The sequence below is a fragment of the Scophthalmus maximus genome, chromosome 4, assembly GCF_022379125.1.
Source record: "Scophthalmus maximus strain ysfricsl-2021 chromosome 4, ASM2237912v1, whole genome shotgun sequence".
NCBI classification, from domain to species: Eukaryota; Metazoa; Chordata; class Actinopteri; order Pleuronectiformes; family Scophthalmidae; genus Scophthalmus; species Scophthalmus maximus.
Window position 1 is genome coordinate 26,767,559 of NC_061518.1, and position 19,398 is coordinate 26,786,956.

At 40.2% G+C, this 19,398-nt stretch overlaps 2 protein-coding genes across 2 annotated transcripts; one reads left to right on the forward strand and one right to left on the reverse strand.

The window, feature by feature from the left end:
• Window positions 1-4,970: 4,970 nt before the first annotated feature.
• Window positions 4,971-10,914, forward strand: LOC118302380 (high choriolytic enzyme 1). Its single transcript, XM_047331575.1, has 10 exons — window positions 4,971-5,040; window positions 5,291-5,364; window positions 6,675-6,678; window positions 6,771-6,848; window positions 7,408-7,563; window positions 8,182-8,302; window positions 8,953-9,131; window positions 10,209-10,290; window positions 10,452-10,576; window positions 10,792-10,914. Coding segments are annotated over exons 2-10 (807 nt in total). The 5' UTR covers window positions 4,971-5,040; window positions 5,291-5,304; the 3' UTR covers window positions 10,794-10,914.
• A 1,928-nt stretch (window positions 10,915-12,842) lies between these two features.
• Window positions 12,843-15,892, reverse strand: LOC118302382 (FAS-associated death domain protein). The gene is made up of 2 exons (XM_035628452.1): window positions 15,557-15,892; window positions 12,843-13,252 (listed from the first exon to the last, which is right to left on the reverse strand). The coding sequence occupies exons 1-2, from the start codon at window positions 15,852-15,854 to the stop codon at window positions 12,975-12,977; spliced, it is 576 nt and encodes a 191-aa protein (XP_035484345.1). The 5' UTR covers window positions 15,855-15,892; the 3' UTR covers window positions 12,843-12,974.
• Window positions 15,893-19,398: the final 3,506 nt, after the last annotated feature.

Consider the following 19,398-nt stretch of genomic DNA (forward strand, 5'->3'; position numbering starts at 1 on the left):
AATGGTTTAAATAATTGAGAAAAAAAACTAATAGTTCTCATCATAAGTGCTGTAACTCATTCAGCCTCTCCTCAGTCATCCTCCCACTAGCTGCGGCTATTGTCTCTGACTGGGACCAGCGGAAGTAGAGTTTACTCTCACTTTCATTAAATGTGTCACTGCATTATTTGCAAAACATTTTTTACACTTGTGGCAACGAGCGTTGTCTCCATCCATTTCGGTGAAGTACAACCAGACTTTCGAGCAGGTGCTGCGTATGTGACGGACAGTGGGAGCCGGCACCAGGGCAGCTAACGCTACGACGAAGGAAATCCTTTCACAGCATCAATGTTCAGGTAATTGATCATAAGCTATTTTAACGATCAGTAAAAAAGTCAATAGCACAAATCATTCTCGGGAATCCTATTGAAAAAATATGTTCTGTATGTAGGCGTGCTGTGCAAATTAAAAATAGGTTCGGAACATGAATTTTATACTGCAAATCCTGCAATTGCATAACGCATAAGAACTTTTACTGTAAAGAATATTTACTGTCCAGGGAACACGGCTAATGCATCAATACATCCAGCCTGCAACTGCACATCATACAGTAATATTAATCACATGATCAGTATCACGATGGCAAACTTGAAATTGTCCGTGGCACAGCATGAGCGCAAAGCTACACGCAGTGAGGGCATCGCTGCGGCTGAGAGGAATCAGAGACCTCTGGAGCTAGACGTTGTCAAGGATAATGAATATATCTTTCACAGAGAACATCATCGAGTGTCCCGTGGATTCTGACAGAAACCCTCACCCGCAGAGTGAGCCTATCACACTACTTACGCCGACATCGACTTAAAGGGACAGTTCAGTGATTTTTGAAGTGGGGTTGTATGAGTTACTCATGCATAGTTTATATGTTACCTTATGGAGATGGTGATGAGCGATGTCAATTACGGGGTTTGGAGGAGAAGTGGAAGTAGCGTAAGTCTGAGTCCCTCTGTTGCAGAAAGGACCACCGAAGAACATCTCTTTTTTGCCACATTTTTCAATGTATCTTAAAAAAAAATGATCCGTTCAATTTTTCACTGCTTCAGTTTGCCGCCAGACAGCCGTTTAAGTTTGCACCTTTTTTTTCAAGCGTACTTCTGCCATGTATTACTGCGGCAACTCGTACCGGTGCAGAGAGTCAGCGTTTTCAGTCATTGAATAGACAAGATTATTTCGATTTGTCTGAGTGACCGGGACATCTCATCCATCATCAGAACAATTGCCACCCAACCCCCTGACAAATTTGTCAGGAGCCGCCACTGGATTTAAGCTGTGACATTCTCTATGTGTAACTAATACATCATTAATCTAGTTTTGATTATTGTATATTTTTATATACTCCACATCTTAGATGTCGTACAATGTTAGATTTCTTGCATTGCAAGTGGTGATAAGTGTTGGACAAATAATGGTGTAAACACCCTTGGGGTGGGGGGTGGGCGCCGATCAAAGATCTCGCCTAGGGCGCCAACGAACCCAGAACCTTGTTGCTGTGAGGCAACAGCACTGACCACTACACCAGCCATTATTTATGAAGGTGAACATTAACGATTTGTTTGAAAAAAGACTGAATCCAAATATTTAATTTGAAAAACAAAACAAAAAACCCATCACTGTTTTGACACTCAACCCTCAGTTTCAAATAGCTTCTTCAACTTGACACAACTTTTGACACAAATCTGTCAACACACCTGTTCCATGAATGATGAAAGATAGATTAAATAAACATTAAAATTTTCATATCGCATCTGAAGGTAACCGATCATTATGAATTTCTGTACAGGGTTAAAGGATTTGACTCGGCGAAACCCCAAAAATAAACAAAGTTAAGGAATCTTAATCTTAAAGAGGTCTATGGATCACCTTTTATGTTGATATGAAGCTTATACATCTAGCAGACACAGAAAAAAAGTTTTGTCACTCTAATCACTTTTCAAACGATAAGTGGAACGGCAGACAGATCAAGTTCGCAATCTGCTGGTCTAAAGGTAGTCAGAAAACAAACGGCCGCGAAAACCTAGAAGAACAGTGAAGACTGGACTGAAACAGCAACTAATGTTGATCTATATTGGACGTGTAAATGATCTGTTTTTTCACCGTGAGAAATTTTCTAAGGCCATAATGTGTCAGTGTTGCTTTTGTCTTTTCTACGGAAGAGTCTCCAGGCATAAGAACAAAAATGAGGGGGAAGATTTTTTCTTTTTTAATTAATGAGGAGGAAGATTTTTTTATTTTAGTCGAACATGTTGAGATTAAAGTCGAATTAGCCCTAAACTTCCGTGTTGTGGCACCAGTTTAGCTGTCACACAGCTACATTATCTAACGTTAGCAAAGCTAAGCTAGCTTCCAGATTCAGCCTGTCAATAATAATATATCTCAACTTTACAACTTGGTTAGAAGCTAGCGTTAGCTTAGCAAACTGGCTAGCAAAACATCAACATCCGGTTGTTTGGTGCTGCTGAAAAGTACATCCTGGTCACAATTTTCAAATTATTGTCAGCAATTTGACTTTATTCTCGAAATATATATATATAAAAGAAATTGCACATGTCCAATTTAAATCAATGCCCAAAAGAAACCAAGAAGAAAACAAATTAAACAAAAAGGCCCGTTAGTCTAAGATAACTTAATAGGGGGGAAAAATATATTATATTATATATATATAACATTATTAAATATAATATCGGTGATAGCCGAAATATTGCAGATAAAGACTGTCCTTTAACTCATCTGTTTCACCCGGACCAGTGACCTGTTTAATGTCTGATGACACCTCCTTTATAATCCCAACTCAAAATGTGCAAATGGCAACACAGAGACAGGCAGATGACAAACTGCTGTATTCACAAACCAAATGCCTGCCATACACCGTCACACCCTATCTACGCTTCCAAGTCCTGCGAACCGAATAGTAGAGAGAGAGAGATGTCTTTGGGACGCTATTTTTTAAGCATCCCAAAGACGTCCCCGTTACATGAGATAAAAGCTTTCTCTATATCAAACAATATTATTGAGATATACACTATATTCAGGGTGTGGGATTTCCCCCCTTCTGGTCTACATATTGCCACCTCTGTCATATAAGTACATATGAAATACATTATTAAACTAGTAAAGCGCTGTAACGTTAACAATGTCTGTCTATAGTGCGATGGAACAATAAAATCAGAAATGGACCACCCACTGTCAGTGCTCGTGTTTGTGAGACAATAGTTGATTTACCTAATGATGCCGCGTTTTTAGCTCCCTTGGTAGCGCGACCATCTCCCAAGCTCGAGAGTTTGAAGCCCCTCCCCTGTGACACATGATCGAGTCACCCCCCTTCAGCTGTTTTTCACAAATCGCCCCCTTGACTATATTGATATCACAGACACATCAAGTATGATTGGAACGAAAACATTTACCTCTTCTGTCCTCGTCACAGTGGACCTGTAGAGGCGGGCCGTGGGTGGGTTCATATCCTCAACAGTGTGTTGAATGTGTCCCACTGATAAGAGGAGATAGTGTTTCTCAGACAGAGTGACAGATGTTTCCAACTCAGATTCTGTCAGCTCTCCAAATCAACCAGGACAACAGCATTTTTAATAAAGTGTGACACCTGACCTATATGAACTATTTTCTGGTCATCTCTGCATTTTGCTAACCTAGGGAAATGAATTATTAGAAACATTTGAAATCATGGAGGTATATTAAACTACTACTCATACATAAATATATACATACAGATATATAGACACACAACCTTGTTGTTTTTCCTGAATGATTCATTTCATTATCTCAGGATCCCAGGAAAAGTTCACGAAGAAAAACTAACATACTTCTTTGTTTTTCAAAAATTATTGAGATAAAAAACTTGAATATAAATATAAACTAAAATATAAAGCTTATTCTTTTCCCCCCAGGTTTTTTTTTTGCTACAAAAAGATAACTGGAATTCGATAGTCCTTTTCCACCAATGAGCTGCTGCTGTCCTAATCTTGAACTTGTTCCATGCATTTTCAAGGAAAACATGTCAGTTGCTGGTGGCAAAACTGTGGCACAGCCCCCAAAAAACATTTAGCTATTGCTGCTATTTCAAGAAAATAAGACTTCCACCACTATATCCCTGTTCTTTTGAGGTCATGCAACTGGACAACAGGACTGTTGAAGACAATGTGATAATATAATGTTAGGATTATCTGATCAACACAGAAAGTTGAATTCGGTTTTTAGTCCAGTAGTAACATTTAATATATACTTGCTGCAAGGGGACAAGTCAATACAACAGCACAGTGTCTGAGTACCGAGGTTGTCCGCCGAATACAGGAGATACAAGGATATTTAAGCATGATGGGCGGTTCCTCTTTACAACATATATCTGGGTGGTACTTGTTTACAGATAAAGTCATACAAACAACAGTTGTCTACACAGACAGTCATTGGGCAGTCATGAATTTCCTGAGTCTTATTGCAGAGTCATGCATACCCTGAGTAGTACCCCCATAGTAGACAACAAGACATACAAAGATCACGTCAGTATCCAAGATACAAGTACAGAATGTTCTCTTTAAGATCAGCATGTTCTTTTTAGCTAGTTATAATATGTATTTTTCTGACATATAAAAAAGGTAAGATTACTTTCTCAGTCAAACAACCAATTTAAGACCAAATAAAATAAGATAATAGAAAATGAAACGTCCCATGGGTTAGGGTATAAATGCAGAAACCCCCTTTTCACATACACTGTGGACCCATCCATTGACGTTTGACTTTATGGCAGATTTAGAGCTACTTTTGTATGAAGAACTCTGAGAAAAGTAGCACTGTGTTTACGCTGCACACACACACACACACACACACACACACACCTGTGACAGGTGCAGCGTTTCACTAATGGTTACAAGGACACGGACATTTTCCATCTCCAGTGATAACGATGGCCGTCGTGTTTGCACATTTTCCTTCACGCGAGTATAAAAGCTGTCTCCGGGTGACAGCAGAACACTGATTCCCTCTCCAGGTTCTCAGGTAAGACTCCCAACCTCCTCTACCAGCATACATTATATTTTAATAATATTGGACAACACATGAATGAATTATGGTTGTGGCTCACGAGATTAAGGGGCAAGACCCAAAAATCAATTGCCCCCTAAGTCAGCGTGCACATCAATACAGCAAATCAGCATTTTACATAGAAAATATAGCCTGGATGGATGGATTATTTATCATAAATGCCATACTATATCTCCTTTCTCCGTTTACTGTGTGGTTATTGCAGTTTCTGTTGCAGCCATGTTGGTTTTCTCTTGGTCTGTCGCCGTCCTGCTGCTGGTGTCGTCCACCTGGGCTGAGGTAGAAAACATCTCAAAGCACCTCATCGAACCATCACGTCAAGAGGGTCTGCATCTGCGTTCCAAACTGTTTTTCAAAGACAAAAATTTAAAATCATGAATCCCCAAGACATCTGCAAAATATGTCACATGTATAGCTTTTATTCGATTTGGCCTTTCATGTTTTCTGGTTAAAGCAACACTCCTCCCCTCATAAGGAGTAGGAGTAAACATGAATTAATAATAACAACCATCATAATCATAATAAACTAATAGAAAAAAGAGAAGTGCATATTGAAATGCCAATGGATATTTGCCAATGGTCATCTCTGCATTTTGCTAACCTAGGGAAATGAATTATTAATAATAACAACCATCATAATCATAATAAACTAGTAGAAAAAAGAGAAGTGCATATTGAAATGCCAATGGATATTTGCCAATGGTCATCTCTGCATTTTGCTAACCTAGGGAAATGAATTATTAGAAACATTTGAAATCATGGAGGTATATTAAACTACTACTCATACATAAATATATACATACAGATATATAGAAACACAACCTTGTTGTTTTTCCTGAATGATTCATTTCATTATCTCAGGATCCCGATTTGGCCTTTCATGTTTTCTGGTTAAAGCAACACTCCTCCCCTCATAAGGAGTAGAAAAAAGAGAAGTGCATATTGAAATGCCAATGGATATTTAAAATAAATCTTCATTGAAAGCTATGAATTGGCTTTCATAGAATGAACTCAAAACTCTATAAAGCTACAAACAATTTTTTTTATTTGTGGAAAATTACACAAAGACACATCTTACTCTTTTTATTAAAAAAGATAAATATGACATTTTATTGTTTGTTATTATTCTTTCAAACCACCACCATTAGGCTGAAATATACAGAGCCTCAAACTGTTCAATATTTAAAAATAAAACCTATTTAACAAAGTTATTAAACAAATCATTAAAAAAATTGTTTTCATGATTTAGATTTGATATTGATATTTATGTATTTAAATCTATAAAACCCTTTTGATAAGTCATTTTTTAATTCATAATTAAAAAAATCATAAAATAATATAATGTTTTTGATGGGGGTGGGGGGGGGGGGTTAATGATAACAGTCATGGAAAGTGATGCAAAAAAAAGGTGGTAACGCTGTAGATTACAGATCGTGTTCCTCATTACCTGGATCATACTGTACTGGTACAGTATTAGACTAATGATACTGAATATCAACGAAAAAGTGCATACAATTTTTGCAAATTAACTTCTTTTTCCTTCTTTCACTTTTCTTCCTTTTCTCCTTTGTCCTTCTGGGTGAGTACAGCAAGGTAAGAACAGCACCTCTAATGTCATTAAGTCCATATATTAAAAATGATCGTGTATACAGTTCATACAATATCACATCCAATGTGTGGTGCAGATGCTGCTGCCTTCGAGGAGGACACATCCAAGGAGCTTTCTGTCAGCGAACTGCTGGAGCGCGCCAACAGAGACCGCAGTGAGCACAGCTGGTCCGCACCTTTCAGTCACGATTCTGTTCATTTTTCCATGACACTGTCCCAATATTGTAGACAAATATATTTTGTGTGTATGGCTAAAATGTTAGACAGTACCAATAACAGGGAAACATTTCTCAGTGAAAGTTGGTCAACCGGATAACAATCTGCAAACAAGTGATCATCTGTTTCAAATAAGTCACCGTATGGAACACAGGTAGTCACATCCAGTGTTTCTGACTTCAGATCCACACAAAGCCAGACACAAGTGACCTAGAAAAAACCTGAAAGGAATGGTTCAGTGATTTTGAAGTGGGGTTGTATGAGGTACTTATGCATAGTTAATATGTTACCTTATGGAGATGGTGATCAGTGATGTCATTTTACGGAGTTTGGAGGAGAAGTGTAACATATTAACTATGCACAAGTATCTCATACAAACCCACTTCAAAATCACTGAACTATCCCTATAATGGCTTAAACCACAGTGTAACAAGAGAGGAACGAGTGACTCTGTTCTGTGTTTCAAACTCACCTCCGCATCTGGTGTTGGGTTTGCAGCCCCTGACTTTGATGAGCCCACCCTGATCGGAGGAGACATTGCCATCAGGTCGGAGGCGGACAGAAACGCCGACCCCTGCACCTCCACAGGCTGCCTGTGGCAGAAGTGGAGCGATGGGAAAGTCTACATCCCTTACTACATTACCAACCACTTCTGTAAGTATCAACAAGTAATTTTTCTTAATGTGTATAGGGACAGACACATTTGACTCACTTAACAGACCATTTCTACATATTATAGCATTCAAACCAGTTGGCCACAACATTCAAACCTCTCAGAGAGACTCCAAAGATGAGTGCAACCCTTGCAAGGTGTTTGGGACGCCATGCACTGACCACTTGTTGATTTGTGTAACGAGACCAGAAATCGCCTCAATATTGAGCTCCTTGTAATAAATCCCTCTGCTTAAGAAATCCACAGTTTTCCGTCATCCTGAGTCAACGTCAACTCCATCAGTTTTGTCCATTAAACCACAGAGTGTTTAATATCGATTATGTCATTGCAGTGGCACTTGTCAGGGGTATGATGTATTAGGCCACAGTCAATTCTTGAGTTTGATGTGTTATAAGTCAAACAAAAGAATCTGAGACACTGACAAGGGCCAAAACATGAGGGCTCCAAGATTTAATGCTGCCTAAGATGATTGTGACTGTTTGTTTTTTCCCCTATAGGAGAATATTAATAATGGCTGCAGCCAGACATAGTGCTGTCAAAGAGAGCATCTGGCTACATTTCACAGATCATCTTAACCTGCTGTGTGTTTGTCCTTCCAGCCTCCCGAGAACAAGCCATCATCATTCGTGGACTAGAGTCGTTCTCTTCAGTTTCCTGCATTCGTTTCAGACCATACCAGAACGGTGACCACGAGTGGCTGAGCATCGAGTCCAGGAGCGGGTAAGGCTCTGGCTGACGTAGGTTCACTGCACGGAAGAATTCTTCTAAGGCGACATTGTTTTTTCTTCCTGTAAAATAGTTTCAACAGTGTAATGAATCATCCTGCACTCTGGAGTGTTTACTTATTCTATGTCTAATGATAACGATTTCTTGATTTTTTTTTACAACTGTATAAATTCTGCCGGTTAGCAACCATCACTCTGGGACCTAGGCTGTCTAGTAAATCTGCAGACTTATCGGCCAAGGTGGAGGTTCTCTACAGCAGAGAGCAGGCTATTGACACTGTCGACTCACATTCAGCATTATCGGCTGCTGTAAACTCCAATCAATATCAAAGACAGTTGCTCCAAAGCTTGTTGTCTTTTCCTGACACATCATAAATATGAGGGAATCAAATCGCTCTGAAATCAGTTTCATTGAGTGTCTTTACGATACGATACGATGTCCATCTTGAGGTCTGTGTCTAGACATTGCAAGTTGCCCGTTGCAGCTTTACAGCATCTCAGTCTTCCCTTTCACTCACTAAAAATGAAACGTGTGAATTTCAGTAACTACAAAAAGTTCATACTTTTAGAAAACAGGGGCTCTAGAGCATTATAATGCAAGAATCAATACAATGATATCTTGTATGATCATGTGCGTTTCCACAGCTGTTACTCCTTCGTGGGTCGTCAGGGCGGTGGTCAGACAGTGTCTCTGAGTCGTCAGGGCTGCCTGTACCACAGCACCGTCCAGCATGAGCTGCTCCACGCCCTCGGCTTCAACCACGAACAGACTCGCTCCGACAGGGACAGCTACATCAAGGTGTACTGGGAAAACATCATCGACGGTGAGGATTGAAGGTAGAACCAGGAGGGTCGATGGTTAGATCCCTTGGTCCTCCAGTCCATGTACTGATGTGTCCTTGGACAAGACACATAGGCCCAATCCCATTTCTCATTTCCCCTTGCAACGCAGTTACAAGAGAAAGCGGTTAAAAGTCTACCCCTACGAAATGGGACACTCCTTCGAAAGCGATACGTCATCCTGAGGACGACGCAACGTGTTCTTACCGGAGATTCAACATGCCTGGAATGGCGGCGATATCGTTGTAAAGATGCTGTTGCAGTTACTATGGTGACATACGCATACTGTTATGAACAAACGTGCTCATAACAGTATGTTGGGCATGACAGGACAGGTGAATCACACTGAAAATACCACGTGGCCTTATGATGACGAAACAGCACATCACATCAGTTGATAACGTTACATATGTGGTAATAATATAACACATAACGCTGCTTTGTGACTAGCGATTTTTTGTGTGTGTGTGGCTTTTATGAAGAAAAGCGCCGTAATACATTGAAACAACGAACAAAGGTTGACACACTAATTTGTGTGTTTCTTTGGTCGCCTTGGACATTTTTTTCAGCCAACTTGCCCGTGATTCACAAGGCATATCTCACAGCCCTCCGTTTGGAGTGTGGGTCTGTAAAATTTCAGTTTGGAGGGCCAGAGGGAATTGAGACACCCCTACCCCAACACGTGAACGTGCAAAACCGAGGGGTAGGGCTAAGGGGTAGGGGCCAGGGGTGAAATGTGATTGAGCCATAACCTTGCCCAAGGACACAATCATTCAACGCTGCTTTTCTGTCACTGATATGAAAGAACAATGCGGCGGGTATAGAGATGCAGTATAAGAATGTGTGTGAATGTGACTTGTACTGTAAAGCTCTTTGAGTCGTCATTGAGACTACAACATCACTTTATAAATGTAGTCCACATACTGTTTGACTGCCCATGGTCGAAAGCACCTACAACGGGAGCCTGAGCATCAGAAACTAGGGCTAAAATCCACAAGAAATAAAAAGATTCATACCATCAAATGTGTTTTAATTTGACATATTTTCTATTACCTCCGCAGACATGGTGTACAACTTTAACAAGATTGACACTCTGAACCAGGGGACTCCTTATGACTACAACTCTGTCATGCAATATGAGAGGTATGGATGGATACTTCATGATTGTCATCAACTTTACTAAATACATTTCATTTCTCTTTCTCCTCCGGTGGACTTTGGAGACCTCCACTGTCTGTATAGACTTGTCCTGTACAAGAGGGCCGTTGATCCGTGATGTGATGGTGGTGTCTGTGATTCTTCAGGTACGCCTTCTCCAAGAACAACTATCCCACCATGGTGCCCATTCCCAACAGCAACGTGTCCTTTGGCCAGGCCACCCAGATGAGCAAGAATGACATCGACAGGCTGAACAGGCTGTACCAGTGCTGTAAGTGTTCCGTGGCTCAGTCGAATCATTGACCGACTTCAACAAGAAGACACCTAAAATATTAATAAGACAGACTAAATCAAATGTCAACCTACCCTCTAATGTTAAAATCAACACAACTGGAATAGTCACGTACCAAACATCTCAGTCCCACTTTTGCACAATTCTTTCAAAAAAAGTTCCTCTAACTACAGCAACATGCATTGCCTCCGCAGAAACTCCACGCGACTATTGACCAGCTGCCCGGAAGACGTCAGCGCAGACGAAGGTGGTGAGGGGTTTTGGGGCATGAGGGGAAATCTGAAAAAAATAAACTTGCAAACTGCAGATTATGAAAATTAATTTACTGTGTTTTGATTTGAAAAAAGGTTTTTATCACATTAAATAGATGATCAAGTTTGACCACTTCTGATACACTTACCTACCATTAAGCTTTGTATTATAACAAAGATGAAACACCAGGGTGCAGAGGAGAACTTGTTTCAGGAGCTACTGTACCACAGTCCATCGTCCACCAGACAGTTTGAAGACCCACGTTTGAAGAAGTAGAGGTATCACAGCCGAATGTTTCCGTAGTATTTGATTAGAGGAAGGTCCTGTATGTTTGTAAGCTTAGCGCATTTGGTTAATTAAATTTCTCAGACAGGAGTTGTGTTGCCTGTTGCTCGATCACAGCTTCAAGGAGGCGACATCGTATCCTTTTAAAGACAAAAATAACTGTGATGGTTAAAGGTGAATATTTAAGATGTATTGACCGTTAAACTTTATATCAGACTGCACAAGAACGAACATGTCAGAAGCAAAAACCTACGACAAAATAAAAGCAACGATAACCCCATTCTGTCGCTGGCGTGAAAGCTTGCATTGACTGGATACAGGTTTTCGAAAAAATATTAATAACAGCCTAGCGTGCTGATGGAATCAGCGGGGCCGGATTAACACCCTAGGGTGCCCCAGGGTGACTACTCTTGAATTGCCCACCCCCCCTCTGATTTTACACATAAAAAAGTGACATTTACTATGACAAGAACGCCATAGATTTACAAAACCATATATATAAAGTACAGGCTTATTGTACATACAATAGAAAAAATTAAGACCCAACCAAAAAACGACAAATGCCATACAAGACCTTCCCCTGATGCTCACATCTCAATGCAACACATCATGCACCTAAATATATATGTATATTTATATATACATATATATTGCACCTGAATTTTTCTTTTTTTGTACTTGTTTGCATCTCTTCCACTATATATATATATATTAGAACATTTGACAAGAATTCTTTTCTATTTATCAAGCATCTCTTTTAAGCATAGCAGCTGTACATTATAGATAATATTAATTAATTATAAATGTTATCAGCTCCATCAGGCCCATTCAAACTGGCTCCCCCAGATTTCCTTTAATACATTTTGATTGTAAAAAACTTTGTACTATGGCTTGTCTGAATACTTTATGGAATTTTTCACTAAGAGATGTTCATCCATATGGTCATCAAGACTTTGAATTCAGTGTTTGATCATTAGTCACTCTCAATAAGTAGCTTTCCATCTTGCTTTAGTCCATTTTGAAATGATGTGCACCAATGAGTCATCATCACATCCATATATTATCTGGACTGGTACTCACTGGTTGCTGCTTGAAATTGCGAGTTTCATTCCGTGCACGCGAATGTGAATTATTTTTAACGCAAGATACCATTATCTTTTCCGATATCGCTGCCGCAATGAATTGTCTCCTTTCTCCTTTCCTTTCCTTTCACATAGGAAGCTGCAGTGTACCATATGCTAAAGGAGATAGGATAGGAAGCATTGAAGCTTCTTCCCTATGCATTTAGAAAATCCGAACAGCTCTTATCAGCTGTTAATCAAATACTTCCGGGTCACTTCAAGATTCAGGAAACTTCCTAAGACAATTTGACAATTCAACTGTACCCCTGGTCTCATTGTCTTAACCATTTGGTTTGATTAATACTCCCCCCCTCCGTGTAAGTCTCCATGATGGTACGTCGTGTTGTGCTGCGTTCCAGTTCCACTGCGACTCGGGAGGTCCCGGTTTCCGAGGTATAATGGAACGCAGCATTAAATACTGTTTAATTGGCGCATTCGCGTTGAATTTCCAGCGCTGCGGGAAAACCGAAAATGGAATCAGTGGTGCACCACCATAAAGTGTCCCCTGCCGGGTGCTCAGTTGGTTGCGGTTTGCAATTTTACCACCAGATGCAGCCAGAAAAGTACAAAAATTACACACTTGGGGCTTTAAACTAAAAAATGTCAACTCTTTAATCTCACTTTCACTTTCCATTCATTTCTTCAACAATCATCATTTAATTCATCTCATTTATCATTTTAATTCCCATAGTTTGTCTCGTTTGATCTGTAGATCTTCATCAATATCCCGTGTCTGCCAATTTGTCCTCCACTTTAGCAGCTGTCAGGTTGAACTGACAGTCCCTGAGGGCCTTCAGCAGCTCGTTGGTTTGGGCCTCGGCACCCCGACTCTTCCTCCAATCCTTTAGCAGTTCCACCACCGTCTCCTCCAGGTCCGTGGGATGCCTCCTGTAGATGGACTCCAGCTTCACTTCATTCAAACCAAGTTTGCGGCCCAGTTTGCGCCACATCTTTCCCAGGTTTTCTGCGATCACCTCTGTGGCAATGTCCAGTTTAGCTGAAAGAGGAGGAGACAGGGATTTTTTTTTTCCTTCCTGCACAAATTGGTAGAACTGCCACAAAATATAAATAACAAAGGACAAAATGGTTTAAATAATTGAGAAAAAAAACTAATAGTTCTCATCATAAGTGCTGTAACTCATTCAGCCTCTCCTCAGTCATCCTCCCACTAGCTGCGGCTATTGTCTCTGACTGGGACCAGCAGAAGTAGAGTTTACTCTCACTTTCATTAAATGTGTCACCGCCATTATTTGCAAAACATTTTTTACACTTGTGGCAACGAGCGTTGTCTCCATCCATTTCGGTGAAGTACAACCAGACTTTCGAGCAGGTGCTGCGTATGTGACGGACAGTGGGAGCCGGCACCAGGGCAGCTAACGCTACGACGCTGCTCCGACGTGGGAGCGTTAGCTGCTAACAGTGCCGACGTTATTAGAGACGATAAAGTTTATCGTTACCACAGTCTTTCATAATTAATACCGGATTTCAGTGCCCATCGACTATCGTAGCCTTATTAATTTTTCCCACCAAGATTCAGCGAAGAAGAATACAAAGGTCAGAGCCAATCAGAGACGAAGCCCCGCCCTTCTCTTTACTCTGATTGGCTTCTTCTTCGCTGTATGCTGGTGAGAAAACAAAAAAAACGCTACACGCACAGACAGACGAGCTAAATGTCAGGCGACAAAGGACATTTTTTGGGGGGGGTCCCACTCTGGAGCCCCACCCAACTAGAAGTTGTCAAAGAGACTGAATCTATATCGTTCACAGAGAACATCATCAGTGTCCCGTGTATTGGTTATTGCACACGTTTCCCCATTAAAGCCCCGTAGAGAACGTGAGGATTATGTGAACAGGAAATCATTTCACAGCATCAATGTTCAGGTATTTGATCATAAGCTATTTTAACGATCAGTAAAAAAGTCAATAGCAGAAATCATTCTCAGGAATCCTATTGAAAAATATTTTCTGTATGTAGGCGTGCTGTGCAAATTAAAAATAGGTTCGGAACAAGAATTTTATACTGCAAATCCTGCAATTGCATAACGCATAAGAACTTTTACTGTAAAGAACATTTACTGTCCAGGGAACACGGCTAATGCATCAATACATCCAGCCTGCAACTGCACATCATACAGTAATATTAATCACATGATCAGTATCACGATGGCAAACTTGAAATTGTCCGTGGCCCTCACTGCGTGTAGCGCAAAGCTACATGCAGTGAGGGCATCGCTCCGGCTGAGAGGAATCAGACCTCTGGAACTAGACATTGTCAAGGATAATGAATATATCTTTCACAGAGAATATCATCGAGTGTCTCGTGGATTCTGACAGAAACCCTCACCCGCAGAGTGAGCCTATCACACTACTTACGCCGACATCGACTTAAAGGGACAGTTCAGTGATTTTTGAAGTGTTGTTGAAGGGTTGTATGAGTTACTCATGCATAATTTATATGTTACCTTATGGAGATGGTGATGAGCGATGTCATTTAACGGAGTTTGGAGGAGAAGTGGAAGTAGCGTAAGTCTGAGTCCCTCTGTTGCAGAGAGGACCACCGAAGAACATCTCTTTTTTGCCACATTTTTAAACGTATCTTAAAAAAAAAAGATCCGTTCAATTTTTCACTGCTTCAGTTTGCCGCCAGACAGCCGTTTAAGTTTGCACTTTTTTTTTCAAGCGTACTTCTGCCATGTATTACTGCGGCAACTCGTACCGGTGCAGAGAGTCAGCGTTTTCAGTCATTGAATAGACAAGATTATTTTGATTTGTCTGAGTGACCGGGTCATCTCATCCATCATCAGAACAATTGCCACCCAACCCCCTGACAAATTTGTCAGGAGCCGCCACTGGATTTAAGCTGTGACATTCTCTATGTGTAACTAATACATCATTAATCTAGTTTTGATTATTGTATATTTTTATATACTCCACATCTTAGATATCATACAATGTTAAATTTCTTGCATTGCAAGTGGTGATAAGTGTTGGACAAATAATGGTGTAAACACCCTTGGGGTGGGGGGTGGGCGCCGATCAAAGATCTCGCCTAGGGCGCCAACGAACGCAGAACCTTGTGGCTGTGAGGCAACAGCACTGACCACTACACCAGCCATTATTTATGAAGGTGAACATTAACGATTTGTTTGAAAAAAAGACTGAATCCAAATATTTAATTTGAAAAACAAAACAAAAAACCCATCACTGTTTTGACACTCAACCCTCAGTTTCAAATAGCTTCTTCAACTTGACACAACTTGTGGCCCGGATGTTCGTCCACATGAAGAGCGAGGTTCGGTACCTGTCTCCTCCCGGTCCGGGTGGCTGCCGATCCCACAGGGGCTTTCGAAACTCTGCAGCATGTCCGCCAGGTCTCTCCGCCGGATGTGTTCGAGGCACTTGGACAAGAACTCGGGTTTCTCCGCTCCCAGCTCGCCTCTCTCCGTCAGCAGCTGGAAGAGCCGGACTCCGCTGCTGATCTTCTCCATGTCCTTCTTCCCGATCTTGTCCCGACACAGGAACTTCATCTTGTCCAGCTCGTCGCCGGACAGCTGGTTCGAGATCTCCAGCAGGACGCTGTTGAACTGTAGCGAGCTCATGTCTCTTCGACAGAGTGACACATCCGCTCAGCAGGAAACACGTCACTTTCATTTTCACTTCCGCGTGTTTCTCTACTTTTTATCTTTTTTTAATCAATAACTTTATTAAGAATGGTTTGAACGTACATATAACACAAATACACGTACAAACAACAACAACAACAACAACAAATATATAATGATCAATTCATATTCCAGGGAATCTACAAAGTCCATCAAGGGTAATCAGTAGGCAGTCCAATTCATATCGTCAACTATAGTTGGAAGGGTTCCAACATCCGTCATGTGGGGTCACAAGTCTTGAATATATTTGCACAGTCTTCATAGCTTTACATTCTTTGAATATTTGATGGAGTCCAAATATTCATTGATTTCATACTCAAACACAGGAAAGGAGGGTTTAGAGTCCCTGAACTTACATCTGTGGATGTGATATTTAGCAAGCAGAAATAAAAGATTCATTATTAATTATTCTCTGTCTTAGGCTCCACTAAACACCAAAGAAAACATGCTTAAAACAGAAAGACAAATCTGTAATCGAATGAGATTGGATGAACTCAAGAACATTTGATCAGAATTTCTCTGTACAGGAACATTTCCAAAACAAATGGGAAATATTTTTCATCTTAGCTTTTACAGAAATAGGATTCAGATTCAATGTTTGGTTTATGTCACAGTGAGTGGCATTGTAAAAATACAATAGAATTTTGTAAAATATAAAATCTCCCTCTCTCTGTCGCACAGTGCTGCCACCAACTGGTGAAGGAGTGTGGCTCAGGGTATGGTATTACAGCCTTTATTGTTTAAATGTAAAAAAAGAAAAGAAAAGAAAAGGTTTTGTTTCAGTTTTGTTCCCTTGGCAAATGAAACAAAAACAAATGAGTTTCCTCTCCACAACTTTTTTTTGTAAAGGATCACGTGAATTCAAGGTTCAATATCAGTAACCTTCTCTCTGTCATATTATGCACAGTAAAGCATAACATGTTCTATCGTTTCTCATGTTTCCCGTTTCATTTAATATCCTCTACCCGGGTTCTCCCCCTGCTTCTCATCACATTGTCTCTCCCATTAAACATCTTCCTCGTCTCTCTTTTGTAGGCATAAGTGAAAGTGTAAATTAAATGCAAGTCAATTTTTCTGAGCTATGATTGTGGCTGTCTTGATATTGAAAAAAAAGGCTTTGTTTTATATGCGAGTCATAACTCCAAGGCTCCTCACAGTAGAGCAGGAGGCCAAGGTTATACTATCCAAGGTAACTACCCTGCAAAAAGTATTTTCAAAAAATGTAAAAAATGCTTATTTGTGATATGCTTTAACACAGTTTAACAGCAGCAGCAGTAGTAAAGTCTGCAAATATTTAACCACATTTTAGAACATTCGACTTATTTCTAGTAGGGCTATTTTTGCAGTGATGCTCAGATAATGTTTCTCTGAGGTGTTAAACACAATGACCTCGGTTTTGTCTGAATTTAGAAGTAAAAAATGATGTCTTCCAGATTTATGCCTTTAAGAAAATCCGGATGTTTGTCTACCTCCTAGTTATGTTATTAGATCATCCAGGATGCCTGTATTGACATACTGTAAGGTATATGAGCGAACGTTGGGCGGCGCTTATACGATTATTTTACCCTGGATTTTGGCATTCGAAGAATCGACAAATAGAAGATAATATCCAATTAAATCACCATTTGTTTGGGGCTAGATTTATCTCAGCGTTACTGTAAAGATATATTTTATGCAACATCTGAACAGCATATCAAATAAAACAGGGTTTTCACAGACCTTTTCTTTACAATACATTACAAACACATTGATATTGTACTTTTCTCGTACAGGTCTGCAATTGATCAAATAATCAAAATCAAGTGAAATGCACGAATCTTTAATAAATGTGTACAATCCAGGTAGTTCCTCACTCATTCATAAGCGGTCAGCTTAATGAGACTCAAAGTCGGAGATGGAAAAATCGTGCATATACACACCCATGCAATGTTGTGAAATGAGCCACTGGCATACATTTTTTAAATAGATATTACCATGTCACAGTTTGTAGTGTTTTATTGATGCTGTCAATACGACATGGCAACTGGTGGCAGGAGGAGGACGTCTGCGGAGGGACATGGGTGGTCTCAGCTCGTACAGGATTCTGAAGGAAAATGTTCCTTTGTAATGTATCGCTGAATATCCAAACTAAAAGTACACTTGCACACACATTAATAACAGCAGTAGGGTTTGCTAAAAAAGGAAATTGTATGTGCAGTTTGTGCTCTAAGTAAGTCATATCCCACAACCAAGTGACAGAGACAACATTTGTCGGCTGCATTGGAAGATGTTTTCCCAGGTATCCTTCCACATATAGTTCAATAGGTCCATGTTTAGGGTTGCTAGTACATTAAATAAGGAATATGAAAGTATACCCTTGTCATTGTGAAAGTCTCTAATTGACTGACCAGTGGTCCCCTTTGTGGGCCACAAACCCTTTTCAACACATGAGACAAAGTTAGAAATGCATACTCATAAAAACAAGAGAGCAAAGTAACAAACAATATAGAAATACAATGTTTTGACCTAAGAGTGACAATACATCGCTGAAAAAGGTAATAATACATTCTATCAGTCTGGGTAGTTTCAAAATATTTACAGCACGGGGCTGGATTTGACAATACACAGACAGAACCTTATTCATGTGAACGCTTATTTCAGTCTAAAGTTACATTTTTCGTCCTTCAGAAATGATATCCAGTCACTCCCACGTGCTCTTGCAGCATGAACAATACAAAAACAAAAAAACAACAACGATATGCTATAAGTGAGTCAGTCTTTGTGTTTTGATTTGGAGCTTTTTTGAAAATGCCAAATGATTTGGAGGGTTAGTGTAAGGCAAGATAATAGAATTGAAACAGTCCTGCATTTCCTGGTTCCTGTGTTATGAAAACTTCCAGATGAATATATCTAATTTGGCCATTACGGCGCCATGGTGAATCTCATGTACGGTATAAAGGCGGGATTCTTTAATCCTAACTTTTCCAAAGATGCAGCGTTCTGACATTATATTTAGTATGATGGCATTACGCTGTTTACACACGACACACACATGACTACTGGTACAATAAGTAATTTTTTAATTAATGAGGAGGAAGATTTTTTATTTTAATCAAACATGTTGAGATTAAAGTCGAATTAGCCCTAAACTTCAATGTTTTGTGGCACCAGTTTAACAGCTACATTAACTAACGTTAGCAAAGCTAGCCTATAGATTCATTCATTCATTCATCGTCTACCGCTTTATCCATTTAAGAATCGCGGGGGGTCGCTGGAGCCAATCCCAGCTAACATTGGGCGAGAGGCGGGGTACACCCTGGACAGGTCGCCAGGGGCCACATACAGAGACAGACAACCATTCACTCTCACATTCACACCTACGGTCAATTTAGAGTCTCCAATGAACCTAACCCCATTCTGCATGTCTTTGGACTGTGGGAGGAAGCCGGAGAACCCCCACGCATACATGGGGAGAACATGCAAACTCCACACAGAAAGGCCC